The following is a 14,991-nucleotide window of genomic DNA, read 5'->3' as shown; positions in this document are numbered from 1 at the left end:
ATTTTAAGGCATTTTTTAAATTAACAATGAAAATATTTAAATCTTAACATCGTAAGTCAAAAGATAGGTTAAGGTAACATCTTGGAATCTTATTGCATAAAAGCAGATATTTATAAACCAGGTCAGAGATACCAGTCCCATTAGGATATTTTTTTCTCTTTGTTATTTCCATCCTTTGAATTAGTTGTATATTTTTCCTTCAGTCAGTGCAGCAGCAATTAAAAGTTTGTACATTTTGATAGAGAAGTTTTTCTACATTCTGACTTGATACCTATTTAAAATTGCATTCCAGTTTAAACACACTCTGGTATGTGAGAATGAATAATGAAGCCACAGGTTACTATGTTCATTAGTGTTGCCATATATATGAATTGTTATCTGGCTTCAATTATAGTACTTGTTTTTTTTTTTAATTTTTATTAGATTTCTTTTAAAGACATATCAGGAATTCGTCCTTTTTTTTCCTATCTTACTAGGTAGTGACATCATCAGTATGTCCTTGCTAGATTATGCTCTTATGGAGAAACTATATGTAATGCAAAATGCCGAACCTAGAATTCTGATTTAAAACTCAGTAATTTCTCATCATTGCACTAATTTAATTATTAAGAGTATGTTTTCCCACTGATGAGGAGAAAACAGCAGGAATATAATTTCCAATATCATCAGGTAACACAATTAATGGAGTAACTAAGATCAAACAAGATTAGGGAAGAATTCTTGCCTGCTTTTAAAACTGTATCTGCAAAAAATCATATGTACTCTGTCTTACAAAGTAATTCAATGTGGCTCTTTAACAAATGCATACAGACTAATTCTGAAACTTATTGTTTTATTATGTACTTCTAGAATGTAGAATAATTTATAAGACATGTTCCCTAAAACAAAATAGATAAGGCAAATATTAGTATCTGCAATTTATGAATGCATAAACTGACACCCAGAGATACTAAATTACTTGATTCAGGTCATGTAGGGAGTTAACACAAAACTGAGACTGGAATCATGCGTTATTGGTGTCTGTCTCTTGGAGACTATGCTTTCATTTTTGAGGACAATAAAATATATATAATGCTTAATTTGTAATACCAAAATGATACTGTTTTATTCTAAAAATGTATTTTAAAGTATCAATCTTACCATTGTTTACAGATCATCCATTGTTAGATTCTCATTTAGGTAGCTCAGATACACTTCTGGACCATATTGAAGTAGATATTTTAGTCTCAACTAATGAATATACAGATCAATACAACCAGTTGTTCCTCGTTCCAGTATGTAAAGCAATCAGTTGATTGTACTTCCTTTTTTTATAAATATATTCTTTTCAATTTGGGGGGGTATATTTTCTTTTTTTCCTTATGTATTTTTTAAGGTAAACTCTGCCCCCAACCTGGGGCTTGAACTCATGACCCTGACGTCAAGAGTTGCATACTCTACGACTGAGCCAGCGAGGCGCCCCTGATTATCTTTCATGTGGTATCTCACCCTGAATAAAATTCCTGGGTTTCATAATATGTAATTACCGTGGATGTATCATGCTAACTCCTCAATGAAAAGGTTTATTTTAAAATCAGACCTCCCAGAGAACGTGCGCGTAAAGTCTGTATTACGAGATTGTGTATGTGTGCACGTGTGTATCTACTGCATGTGCATAGTGTGTGATATCCATGGGGACTTGTTACATACGTCATGTGTTATATACCTTACATGTATATCCTATATAGATCAGACATATCTCTATATATGTATGCACATACATATATACAAATAAGATATGTATGTATCTTCACTAAGTGGATTATTTCATTGTTTAGCCACAAAACTTCCATTTAGGTAACAATCGTTTTAATAGAAAAAACGTGAAGACAATTATGTATTAAAAGAAGATGCTTTCCTAAATTTTATAAAGAAACGTTTAATGCATTCACCGTCAGATTATTTAGGCTTCTTAGATGGGCCTCATCGCACTGCGTAATGACCAGAGCTTATGATTGGCGGAACAGAAACTAAAGCTTGGGCTTCTCTTACAAGAACACGAGCTACAGCTCAGGGATCAGTTGATTTATGGTATTCCCACTTTTTGTTCCGTTTTATGATTTTTAGTCACACCTTTGGATTCTACTCTTTTCTAGCAAATGTATCCATAATTATAAGAACAACTGTCAAGGGACATTTGGGTGTCATTTGTCCACTGATACATTTCTTATATAGTGGATTAAATTCTTGACCCCTTTGTTTCATCTTTCAGAAGGAAGCTACCATTTTAAATCCTAAGTTCTCTGCCGTTAGATATACTTCAGGGCTCTATTTAGGAATTTGGTGCTCTCAAATGTATTCTTAAATCTTTAAATTAAACCGATTCCCTTTGTCCCCTATCACTAAAGTAAGATGGCTGGTATAAAAGCACCTAATGTGTCAGGTGTCTAGAAGGTAGTGCAGACTCTCATGGGGGGACTTCGATGTGGTTCTTCCAGAATTTCTGCGGGAAGACACTAAGAGCTTTTACTTTGTAGCAGTGTGAGCATATGGTGGTAGAGCAGCTCTAATGTCCAGTTGGCTTGGTTCCCCACTGCACACACTTCAAAGGAGAAGGGAAGCATTGTGCCTGGCCACAGATACTCTGAGGTTCCTGAAACTCTTTTGAGCAACTTGGAAGAAGGGTGCCAATTGCAATGTTTTCGAAAGTGCTAGGATGATAATGCACTCAATTGGTCACAAAAGTAGTCATTTGCCATCTTTTAAAATTCACCCAAAGACAGAATTTAAACTTTTCCATAATTTACACTTGCGCATTGGAAAAGAATTTCTTCGTTCTATGTATTCCTTCAGTTCACATGCAATAGTATTTTTATTTTTGATAGAGAAAAATAGTTCATAAAAGGGCATCCAAAGTAACACTTTAAAGGCAACCTACATTTAAATTTTTAATGGTTTTCTGGGTTGAATGGTTATCCTAATGTAAGAAGGGTTATCCTAAGATTCCCTCTTTATGGACTTATTAATTGCTCCTGGCTACCTATTTAATCACAGGATCAGAAACATCTTATTATAATTAAGTTTGGAAAATCGAGATTATATATGGTACAGTAAGTAGCATTGTTTTTCCTGATCATTTTACTTAAAAACTGGATAGTTGTCTTATTTTAATACTTCTGCTTTCCCTTTAGCAAGATTTTCAAGGCAGCGTCGAGCTCCTTGCTTGCCACAGCACCCGTACCTAGGTGCCAATCTCCGCTCTGATGGCCCGCCTTACTTTTTACACTGTGTTTTACTTAAATTGGCTTGTAACCGTAGACATTCTTTGTATCACAGATTTGAAATTGTAAAGGTAAGCAACAGCTATGAAGGTTGCAATTACTCGGTTGAAAAATGTTGTGACTGTTTCTTAAGCTTAAATATCAACTCTCTCAATTTTCTCCGACTACAGAGGCCAGTAATAGTAGCCATGAGTCTCGTATTGGTCTAGCTGAGGGGCTGGAATCCGAGAAGAAGGCAGTTATACCCCTTGTGATCGTGTCAGCCCTGACTTTTATCTGTCTAGTGGTTCTTGTGGGTATTCTCATCTACTGGAGGTAAGTTGAGTGCTTGTTTTACACGTGCGTTTCATAAAGCTTCGATTTTGCCTGTTTTTTACCTGACAGCTCTTCAAAGCATATTCAAAGTTTCTTTTACTTGAGCTACCATGAATTTAGCTATGAATAAGGTGATTTTGTAAATCCAAAGACATAATAATACAAGATGGGATTGTTCTCCATACTTCGATGAAATAATTAAAGTTAAAATGGAGGAACTCCGGCTTCAGTTGACATTTAATACAGTATTTTGACAGCATACTATCTTATTAATCTCATTAACATTCAATCATTATCATAGCATTTAACGTAAATCTAAGCTTCTCAGCTTAAATGCTCCAGCTGTTACAATTTCAAAAGTTATTGTTTAGGAAAACATAATTTTTGGTATAGTAAAAACATAGTTTATTTATAATCGTGGATTTTATACAAGCGCACATCAACGGCATACCGATAACAAAAAAAGATACCCCATACATAAAAGGAAAGATCATGCAATTAAAATATGAATATAATGAGGAAATAAAGTTGATGACTATATCAAGAAGCATGGGATTTTAAAATTAATTATAATTTGCCTTGAGGATGAAATATAGCTTTGCTGTCGTCAATATCCTATTAAGATTTTTAAAAGACAAAGAAAATTGCACCCATTATAAGCTTCCCGTCCCGTAGCGAGCAGAACACACTGCAAATTAAGGAGTTTATTGGGGAAAAATGTAAGTCAGTATAACTATTATAACTATATCTAGGAAAACAAAAGCTTTATGACAATATAAGGAATCATATCCTTAGTACTGTCTTCCTTTGTTTGAAAAGAGAATTTTGTTCAGAAGCTTTATAATTAATTCCTTTTTTTTTTAGCAACATCTTCCTATAAGTTCATATGACCACTCTTTATGTGTTATCCTAAAATATATTCTCTCAGTTCATTCAAAAATATTCACCTTGTTTACGGACCATTTCCCATGTGTGTAGTACAATGTTGACTACTATGGAAAATATAATAAATGAATGAATGTCACTATGGCTGAGAAATTTATGCTTATTGAGAATTTTCCATGAAAAATCTAGAACATACTATATAAAAATCTACACATGACAACTGAAATCACTAATGGTAACAGTGGTCAGAGAACAAGTGATCTTGATAGGCCAGGATGACAGAGTAAGTGTAAGATGTAGGGCTTGAGCTGGATAGGGTTCAGAAAGTGAAGGTAAAGGAGACCAGCCTTCCAGGCAGGGACACAGCAGGTGGGAAGAATGGGAAGCAGGCGGCAGCTGGGAGTGTCTGAGACAGTGAGGTCTGGAGGTGCAGTTGCATGTAGTTGGACATCGGTTGACTAAGGTAGAATGTTTTCATGACAAGCTGTGTTTCATATCTGAAAAGCGTAAACTGCAGAGTACAGAGAACAGGTCATACTTCTGTTATCATATATGAGTTGGCAGTCTATTTTGTCCATAACGTGATGCAAACAAAGCTGCTTTCTTCATTGATCCTATCATTGCCAATGACTCTTTACAGAAGAGTCCATGCTCAGCAGAGTAGCATGAACCCACTACACATTCCATAAATGTTTGCTCAGCAAGAGTTCATATTGCTTTTCTCCCTACTCCCCACTGGGTTTGTTGGCCAAATTTCTTACCAACATTGATTTTGTGTTTGTTATTCCTGGTTTCTATCTAATCTGATTTTCCCTGCCAAACCAGTTTTTGAAGTTAATTGGAATTAGAGTTAAATTTTTTTTTAAAGATTTTGTTTATTTATTCGACAGAGAGAGACAGCCAGCGAGAGAGGGAACACAAGCAGGGGGAGTGGGAGAGGAAGAAGCAGGCTCGTAGCGGAAGAGCCTGATGTGGGGCTCGATCCCACAACGCCGGGATCACGCCCTGAGCCGAAGGCAGACGCTTAACCGCTGTGCCACCCAGGCGCCCCTAGAGTTATTTTTTTTTAATTAAGATGGAAAATAAACCCAAATTATACTTCATAAAAAATGGTTTTAGAATAAATTTCCAATGACAATGTCAGATGGTTTACAGTTATGATGTTGAAATAATTAGGAGGAGAATTTTAATCTTTATTACTTAGTATTTCAAGTTTATTTTTTGCCAATTTGAAAGTGTCTTATTTAATATGATTTGATATTTCATGGAAAATTAAAATTTGTAATGGTTTTTATATTCTATTAATAATGAGTCATCTCATCTATATTATGTGCAGAAAAAAGACAGAAATTACCAGTTGAAAAAGATTAAGCCGACCTTCACCCATAAGATGTTTCTCTTTTCCTCACAAACAACACTTTATGTACCTTGAATTCAGAGTGCATTAGCTTAAAATATGAGCACTCTGATGATTTTATGTATATATTTTATATCTATCTATCAAACAGTCTGGTAAAATCTGTCACTCTTTCACTTACCCATTTAAAATTTAACATATCTGTCCTTCTCACATCCGTTTGAAATTAATTCACTTCAAAATGTAACTTTTTAGATCAGTAATACACCAGGGGTATTAGTTGGTGACAGAAAATGACGATGCTAGTGCATTCTTCAAGGTTTTTGTGAGATACTCAAATTCGGGTGTAGACGCGTATGATTTCGCCAGCCAGTATGAAAACGTAGACCCCTGTGGAAAGAACAGCCTGTGGAAAGGTTCAAAAACAGAAGAGCATACCAACCAAAGTCCTAATAGTAACATAGTCCTTTTGAGTTTTTCCGAGCCAATATATTTAAATGTTTTTCTAACCTAATTTCTTAGGAGAAAAAAGTAATTGTAAAGTGATATAACGAGTCCTTTTTTTGTCTCTTCGCCTCACTCAAGGTGGTCCCCTAGGTGTTGTGTAAACCTTGAGAGAAAGCATGTTGTAGCGGGAAGACAGAACAGATTCGAGGTGATGAAATCTGGGTCCCTTTCCCAGTTCTGCCTGGCATTTGTTCCATGGTCTTGGGCATGTCACTTAGCCATCTATGAACTGGTTTTCCTCTCTCTGTCATTTCGGGGGAGCGTTCACTAGATCATCTCTAAGACTGCAGTCAGACCTTCTTTAGGGTTTCTGTGATGGCTGCAGCATAATGAATGAATATGGTTATATTTGTATAAGGATCCAAAAAAAAAGGAATAATAATTACACATTTCTAGCTTTTAATTCTAAATACTTACTGTGATGAAAAGGTGTAAATCAAATAATCAGATTAACATTGATTGATAGGACCTATGTCTACAAGTTTAAAACAGTCATCACTCTTTTCATCATGGCTGAGTGATAATTAGCAAGAGACATAGTTATCAACACTTAGCACATAGACGTGAAGACATTCACTGCTTATACAGAACAGATGGACTATAGATATTGAATCTTGTCATACATTAAATAATATGCCTTGAAATTATTTTCCAGATGTTTTAAGGTAGAATTTACATGAGCCAAATTGTAAGTTTCTAAGTTGCAAAATGACTTCAATATGGAAGATTTTCAAAAAAGTTCTTTTTAAAGAAGACAAAGGGCAAACTTTTGAGAGCTTTTTTAAGAGTTGGAACCTAAAAAATACCACAGGTATAATCAACAAAACAGCACTCCATCAAAATCAGTATAGAAAAGAACTTTACATAGACAGTTGTTTTGGCTTTGGGGAGTGGGAAGAAAACAATATGAGTTCTCTCTTGATCTTAACTTCAAATTTATAAGTCACTAAGGATAGCTCCCAACACAGAATGGAAGCCTCCCAGTACCATGCACGTCTAGCAGAGTGTCATTTCCTAGGTAAAACTGCGCTATAAAATATACTGAAGCAATATATTATTACCTTCATCAGGAATTTATCCTACACTGTTTTAACTTTTCCCACTCACAAGTTTTTTGGTATGATTTTATAACATCCTTTTGTTGCTTGTTAATACAAGTAACACTATGGGACCACTTATTTGCTAGACCAACAAATATTTGCTTACAAACTAAAAAGAGTAGAGTTGGTATTTACCCAGATCCCACACTGAATATTAAACATATTAAACTAATACCAATAAGTTTTAATTTACCTTTTTCTGTTCTATGAGGTGCTGTCTTCTTTCCATTTTCTCAGACCCATCCTCTCTCCATCCATCCATCTATCCATCTGTATTCCTCTAGTTATATATTTCACCTCTCCCTCCTGAATGTTTTGAGATTTTAAGTTACCCCATTTGAGGCTCAGGTAGGCAGGAAGTCTAGGATGCAGCCGAATAACCTATGGTTAGTGGGATTTAGTTAGAAATCCATCTAATCTTTCAACATTTAACACCTATTATTCTCTTGGCACTGCATTCAGAGTTGGGTTTATATAAATCAAAAGACATGGCCCCATCTTTTAAAAAACATAATGAGGATATAGGCACAAAACAGATATATTGCAAAATAATAGCACTAACTAACAATTAATAAAAAAATATTTAAAATTATGTAGAATAGAGTTCAGAAAGTGAAGGTCATCCTTGGATTAATTAACCATATTTTCCCAAACAGTCTTTGTAAAGGAATGGAAGTTTGTGTTGGGCGTACTGAAAACAGAGAAACTGGAGTGCTAGCGGCTACTTAGGAATGAGAGGCTTTTTCACAGAGAAGATACCACCGAGCTGTCTTTAAGGAGGATAGCGTTTGCCTGGCATATTCCTGAGTGAGGCATTTTGGTCAGAAGAACCATGTTTAAAGCAGGGGGGAGAAATACTGAGTGAGGACAGGACAAGGCATGTTCAGTGACCTGCAACTCGTTTGTATTATTGGAGTATAAACTTCAAGGAGAACGTCAAAACAGGTGGGGGCCATAGCTAGGTAGCATTTAAGTACTGAAAGATCTTGGGTACCAGCATCTAAAAATCTGTCAAGTACAGAAATTGAGCCAATATATCAATGTAACAGGGAGATAGATTTTTGGCTTGATACCAAAAAAATATCAACAGTAAGAGGCATAACAGTGGAATGAAAAAGCCTCCTCTTTGGGTACCACTTAGAGGTACTTAGAAAGAGTTTTCGGTTAGTATGAGAAAGAAATGTCTAGCAACTAAAGATGACTCATGAAGGAGTGAGGTCCTTGTCACCGGAGATAATCTTTAGATGTCAGGGAGATTCTTATATCTGCTGTGATCTTGCACTAGGTCCCTTAAGACATTTTACAGCTTTAAGATTCATTGAAAAATAAACAGAAACTCTTTTACCAGCTTGTGTAACCACATTTTAGAGGGACCAAACCCAGTGTTCTCCTGTCCGTGTGGCAGGACGCACTACATCTGTGATTGCCCAGATAGACCAAACTCCCCCTGTAGTTTCTGCTCCCGTCTGGTTTCAGCTGTGCTCAAATGCACACTTTCAGGTGGGTAGTCTTTTTTTATCACGAGACCTGTGGCCTCAGCCCTCCCGTTCTTCGTAGTCTGGTGTACTCTTTCCACTTTCCAGAATGCGGACCTAGTGCAGGTCCCTCTGACACCTGATTCCACATCCACTCATCTTCCTCTACACCACCTGTTCTCTCGTGAAGACATTCTTGTGTTCTCTTGATTATCTGTGGGCCTGAGCCTAGTAGTAGGGGACGCTAGGAGAGGACACCCCTGATGTAGGTGGGGGACCAGGTCATGGAGGGTCTTATAACCCTTGCTGAAATAATTGAATATCACTCGAATTCCACGGGGAGGCCACTGAAGAATTTTACGCAGGGAACTGATTACTGAAAAAATTTGACAATGAAGGTGTGTCCTCTAAGAACAAATGTTATGTTAAAGCTCATTAGAATAAATATCTTGTAGCTTGAATCTCAAATGGAAAATGAGATTGGCATTTTTACCCAAACAGATATTTCCATTTAAACCTAACCACTCATGAATAATATTTCAAATAAATTAAATGACCCACATCAAAGAGTGTCATTAGCAGTTTTAATTATCTAAATTTTTTTAATTAAGTATGGTTTGCATTAGTTTGAAGCAGCAGTTGGTTCTTTGCTCTTCTCAATAGTTTGTGGTGTGCTCTTACCAGATGTTACTCTTATTATCTGAATGAAAATAGATTCAGGTGACATTGTAGGTCATAGTTGTCGTTGATTCCAAATATATTCATTCTCAAAACCCTCGTCAACAAGGCTAGCATCTGTTGGAAAGAAAATCACGCCTGTTTTTGGTTATATGCTCATTATTTCCTCACTTCGTTGTGTCATTACTGTATTATCATACTCACAGTATAAAGCAGTCTTCCTTTTTTATCAAAATATTACCACTGTGGAATTACATTCCTACATAGTCCTAGCTACCTTTTGCTAGCAGCTGAATATGCTCAAGAAAGTATAGTCACTTAAATATTGAGTGAAAAGAGCTTTGGACGTAGTTTTTCCACTCCGGTCCCAGCCAAGGTGGCAGAACACACTGGTGTATCGCAACGATGGGAGAGTAATTAAGGTGTTAAGTGTCCTTATCCTGGCAAAATCCTGTTGGGTACCAACCAACTACAACTTCAGATGCCATCTCTGCTTTCAGTGTGTCTGATATCTCCTCACTCGGATGCATCTGGCACATGTAAAATTGAGATACATTTGGAAGCCATGAAATTCTTTAATACTTCGTGTTTTGTAAAATAGATATAGCTTTCCATTTATGTTTTAATTCTGGAGATTTGTGTCATAATTTTCAAGCAGCTCAGCTTATGGCAGCTTATGGCAGCTAGTAAATAAATCGCTTTCTTTTCTTTCCAGGAAATGCTTCCAGACTGCACACTTTTATTTAGAGGACAGCACATCCCCTCGAGTCATATCCACACCTCCAACACCTGTCTTTCCAATTTCAGGTAATAGCTTCAGGTGTGACCACGAGTAGCCGGTAGATGTTGAGTGAAAAGCATAATGCGGGAAGGCTTGTCCTTACTGGAGTACTTTGCAAATGGCTCTAATGGAGATGAGTAAATACTTCAGCAGTTGCCCAAAGTATGCATTACTGCCATGTAGCGGGCACCAAGGTTTCTATCTTATTTTCATTAATTTTGAACATTCTTAACCATATAGATGATATGGCAAAATAACTCATAACATTCAGGTATAGTCTGTTAACATAAACATAGCAATGAGATATTATTTAAGAATAAGGCTGACCTTCAGTCATTTCTAGTACTTTAATGGAAGCCTGAACCACAGAAGTCAGCCTAAACCAATGCAGTAAGGCTGGATACGACAAAATAACAAAGATAAGGATAAAGCTTAGTTTCCTTCTGATCATCTGAATTTATGTGAGAAAAGCTTCCTTAACTGCGGTAAAGAAAAAAAAAACCTATAAAACGGTGGGAGTAGAAGAAAAACATGAGGGCACAAAGAATGTGTAATTGCCTGAAAGACAGTCATAATGTCAAACAGTTTGAATACCGTCTATTTTTAGCAGAACTTACCTGGTTAGCAATATTCAGGAATTAGCCAAGGTCATTTTGACTGAGACATCCGTTGCCCCTCGAGTTCACACTGTAAGATCACAGACACTTATTTGATTAATATTTTATGACATTTCAGAATGAGAAGTGGTAACAAAAAAGGAATTGCCTAGAAATATGTGAACCATGGAAGAAGCTCTGGAGGATAGAGGATAAAACAAAGACACAGAGAACCACTGAACCAGGGAAAACAGAAGGAAAAATTCGTCATTGTGGTTCTTTTACAGAGGCCTCTTTTTAAATTGACTGATACTCTGTATGTTATTCCTAGAGGCCCAAGTTCCACAAGACGTTATCTTCTGAAATCTCATGATTTAAAAAACATTTAAAAAAAAGAGAGAGGGGGGCGCCTGGGTAGTGCAGTCATTAAGCGTCTGCCTTCGGCTCTGGGCGTGATCCCGGCGTTGCGGGATCGAGCCCCACATCGGGCTCCTCCGCTGGGAGCCTGCTTCTTCCTCTCCCACTCCCCCTGCTTGTGTTCCCTCTCTCGCTGGCTGTCTCTCTCTTTGTCAAATATAAATAAAATCTTTAAAAAAAAATTAAAAATAATAAAAAATTAAAAGAGAGAGAGAGAAGCATTTTCTGTGTAATTTTCAGGGGGCATAGGAACTAGAAGTGTTTGGCTTTTTCCTCTATTATCCACGCTGAGTCTTCAGCCACCATTTATTTCTGTGTTTGAAGATTGTTTTAAAAGTCTGTACCTTTTAGGACAGCACACTTTCTCATTAACATACTAAGAATTCTGAGGTTGTCAGCTCTCGGGTATCTGTTGCATTTTGATTCCCTTCCCTTTCGTACCTCGTCTACAGACACCCTCAGCATGGGTAAGCAAATTAACACGGTATCATCCCAAGTCCACATCACTTGTTATTAACACTAAATAATCCCAAATCAGGACGTTGTCCGGGAACTCCAGAATCCCGTTCTACTTCTCAGAAGAGTTGTGATCAAGGGCATTTCCTCACTTCACCTGCGCTCCAGATCACCCAGATACCTGCCTTTTCATGTAAATCAGAAATTAAAATTATATGTTAGTCTCACTTACTTGCAGACCAGTTCGTGAAAGAAAGGACCAAAACACCAAGTAAAGAGTAGTCAGCTTCGTTGTGAAAAGAGGTTAGCTGTGCGGGATAACATCGATGGGTCTGAAGGACCCGTATGAGAAGAGCTAATGATTTAGACGTGAGAAGTTATTTCTGTTTTCTTGTCTAATTATAAAAGCTACTTCCAGGCAAGGTCCTTCTGTAGATGTGAAGGCAGAATTACACCTTTGTCTAGTGTTTCTCAAGCTTAACTGGCTAATTCAGTTTTAGTATTCAGGTTCACTCATCTAGGAGAGAGAACAGATGGATTCGACTTTTTAAAAAAATCAACAAATTCTTGGTAACTGAAGCTTAAAAATATTAAATGGCCTAGATGCTGAACATCTGTTGATGTAAATAAGTGTTTCTAGTGAAATGTGTTTGATGTTTCCTTGTCAGAGAAATCACTTGTGAAATTGCATACTGTGAACCAGTAACATGTTTCATCTAAGAAAGTCTTTCCAGAGGGGGGGAAGAAAAAACAGAGCCAGTTAAAATAATTTGGCCCCTTCACAATTAATTAACAGATCCAATGACTTTGTTTACATAGCATATTTTCAAGTTAGAGTTCTTGAAATTTTACATATGAAAAGTCCCAAAGGTTTTTGACATTATCCTTAATGAATAGTCTGCATATCAATGTTGTCTATTATTTATAGAGAGAAGGAAAAAAATGTCTTCAAATGTAAACATCTGACTAACCATAAAACATGAAATTATGTAATTTTATAAAACTGAAATTACACTATATATTATGTTTAGTTCATGGTAACATTGAAAATATATTATTTCTGCATCTTTTTTTACCCAGAAATCACATTCCTGTTAAATGTGTTAATGTAAATGCAACTCCTACTCGTGTTAAAGAAAGTTACCCATAAAAAGATGCAGTCCACTGGTAAGACGTGAGGCTTTGGTGGTATTCATTATTTAACATTAAACATTAATTCTTGTTTCTTTAGAGTATGAATGGAAAAGAGATCCATGGTCAAATCAGAATTATAAAATGCAGGTTATGATTGAGAGTAAATTTGGAGATCATTGATCATTGTTGCTTAATTGTAGGAATAATTGAACTTTGAAGTTGTTTGAGAAGAAGGCACTTTATCAATCTTTATAAATGAGAGGCATATTCCTTTCTGTTGAATTATCCTTTCCAAACTAATTTTTTTTTATTTACTTAGATGATGTTGGAGCAATTCCAATAAAACACTTTCCAAAACATGTTGCAGACTTACATGCAAGTAGTGGGTTTACTGAAGAATTTGAGGTATGATTTTAATATGCCTATTTTAAATAATATGGAAAATAGTAAATTTAAAAGATTCAGCGGTAGGCTATTTCTTGACCTAAAGACATTGAAACCATTTTCACTTCCAGGAAGTATATTAGTTCTGTAATCACTTATGTGTTTAGGAGATGTGTTATGGTTATCATATAATTTAGAAAATTGGTTTTCCATTTTAAAAGCCAAGTTGTACTCGTTGAAAAAAATTTGTTAATTTTCTCCCATAAAGTACAGAATTCCAGTATTCTTCTTTTAATCTGAATTAGTAACACTGATTCCTTTAATTTTCTAAATTATATAAATTATACTAAACTACTAAATTTCATGATTTTCAACCAAAGTACATATAAACTCTTACTTGTATGTATTACATCAGTGTAAATGCAGAAGCATTTATTATATAAGGTCTAATAAATATTATACAAGGTAAAGTCCCATCTTCTCCTCAAGAAAATATGCATTTCTAAAAAACATTTAAACTGCACAATCAGTAAAAATTTTTCTGGTAATATTCCATAAAATACTCTTCGTTAAAAGAGGCAGGGAAATTTGCTGCAAATTTACCATGACCCACTAAACTATCAGTTAAGCAGATTTTTCAAAATGAGGAACCATAAGCCCAGAGTTAACAATGACAACCACAAAAAAATAACGTTACCATTATTGAGCACGCCCTAATATGCCGGTCATTGCACTAAATGCTTCTACATTCAATCTTCACCCAACTCTGGAAGTTATTTGGTTTTTATTTCTATTCATATAGAACTTCCATAGAAGTCAGTTAACAACTCATAAATAGCAGAGTTGGGACACTTATCGTGATGAGCATTGAGTGATGTATAGAATTATTGAATCATTATACTGTACACCTGAAACTAATATAACACTGCATGTTAATTGTACTTCCACTTAAATAAATAACTAATTAATTTAAAAAAATAGTGGGGCTGGGATTCAAACCTAGGTCTGTGATTTTCAAACATAATACTTTCCATTCCAGCAAACAAGGGATCTTTAGGCTCCCCTCTAGCCCCTCCCCTCTAGGACACATCACATTGCTTTTCTGTCTCCACCACTCCCAACCCAGAAGTGCTGTAGGGACCTCCCTCTTTGAAGCACTTTGAACTCTGATCCTGATCAGAGGGTGTCCCACTCTCCCCCTTGCACCCAGCAACCGCTTCCCGGGAGTCACATCAGCCAAGATATATTTAGGGAAGGAAAATACCATAAATTAGAAAGCTTTAAGAAATCAAAAGAAATAGAAGTGAAATCTGATACATTTTCACTAAATTAAAAATAATAGAAGCCAATTCATTTAATCTTAAAAGAAATCTACATCATTGAAATAGAAAGCAGTATGAGGCAATGACTACATAAAGGGGAATAATATAAAGAATTACATATTTAAGACATCAAATTGTTTTTTCTTACCATAATAGAGATTAGAGGGTAGGCGGTAATATGTTAATTCACAGAAACTATTAGGCTCACATCAAACAAAATTGTAATTGAAAGAGGGAGGATGTGTCAAGGATGGGTCTCATTTTCCAAATGTTAAAAACCACAAGGAAAAATAGACAATTTATAGTAAAAGTTGCTGATAACGT

The 14,991-nt window shown here is 35.9% G+C and overlaps 1 protein-coding gene across 2 annotated transcripts in view; it reads left to right on the top strand.

Moving 5' to 3' along the window:
- Nucleotides 1-14,991, top strand: part of PTPRZ1 (protein tyrosine phosphatase receptor type Z1) — a 168,848-nt gene that overhangs the window by 128,953 nt on the left and 24,904 nt on the right. For both annotated transcript variants that reach the window (XM_087860861.1, XM_045792758.2), the window contains exons 13-15: nt 3,431-3,575; nt 10,293-10,384; nt 13,281-13,366. In XM_087860861.1, the coding sequence (XP_087716987.1) occupies nt 3,431-3,575; nt 10,293-10,384; nt 13,281-13,366 (323 nt within the window). The remainder of the gene's footprint in view (nt 1-3,430; nt 3,576-10,292; nt 10,385-13,280; nt 13,367-14,991) is intronic.

This window comes from Ursus americanus, chromosome 3 (genome assembly GCF_024610735.1).
Source record: "Ursus americanus isolate L20-20 chromosome 3, mUrsAme1.1.p, whole genome shotgun sequence".
Classification (NCBI taxonomy): Eukaryota; Metazoa; Chordata; class Mammalia; order Carnivora; family Ursidae; genus Ursus; species Ursus americanus.
Note: the sequence above shows the minus strand (reverse complement) of the source record. Positions and strands in the feature narration are given on the sequence as shown.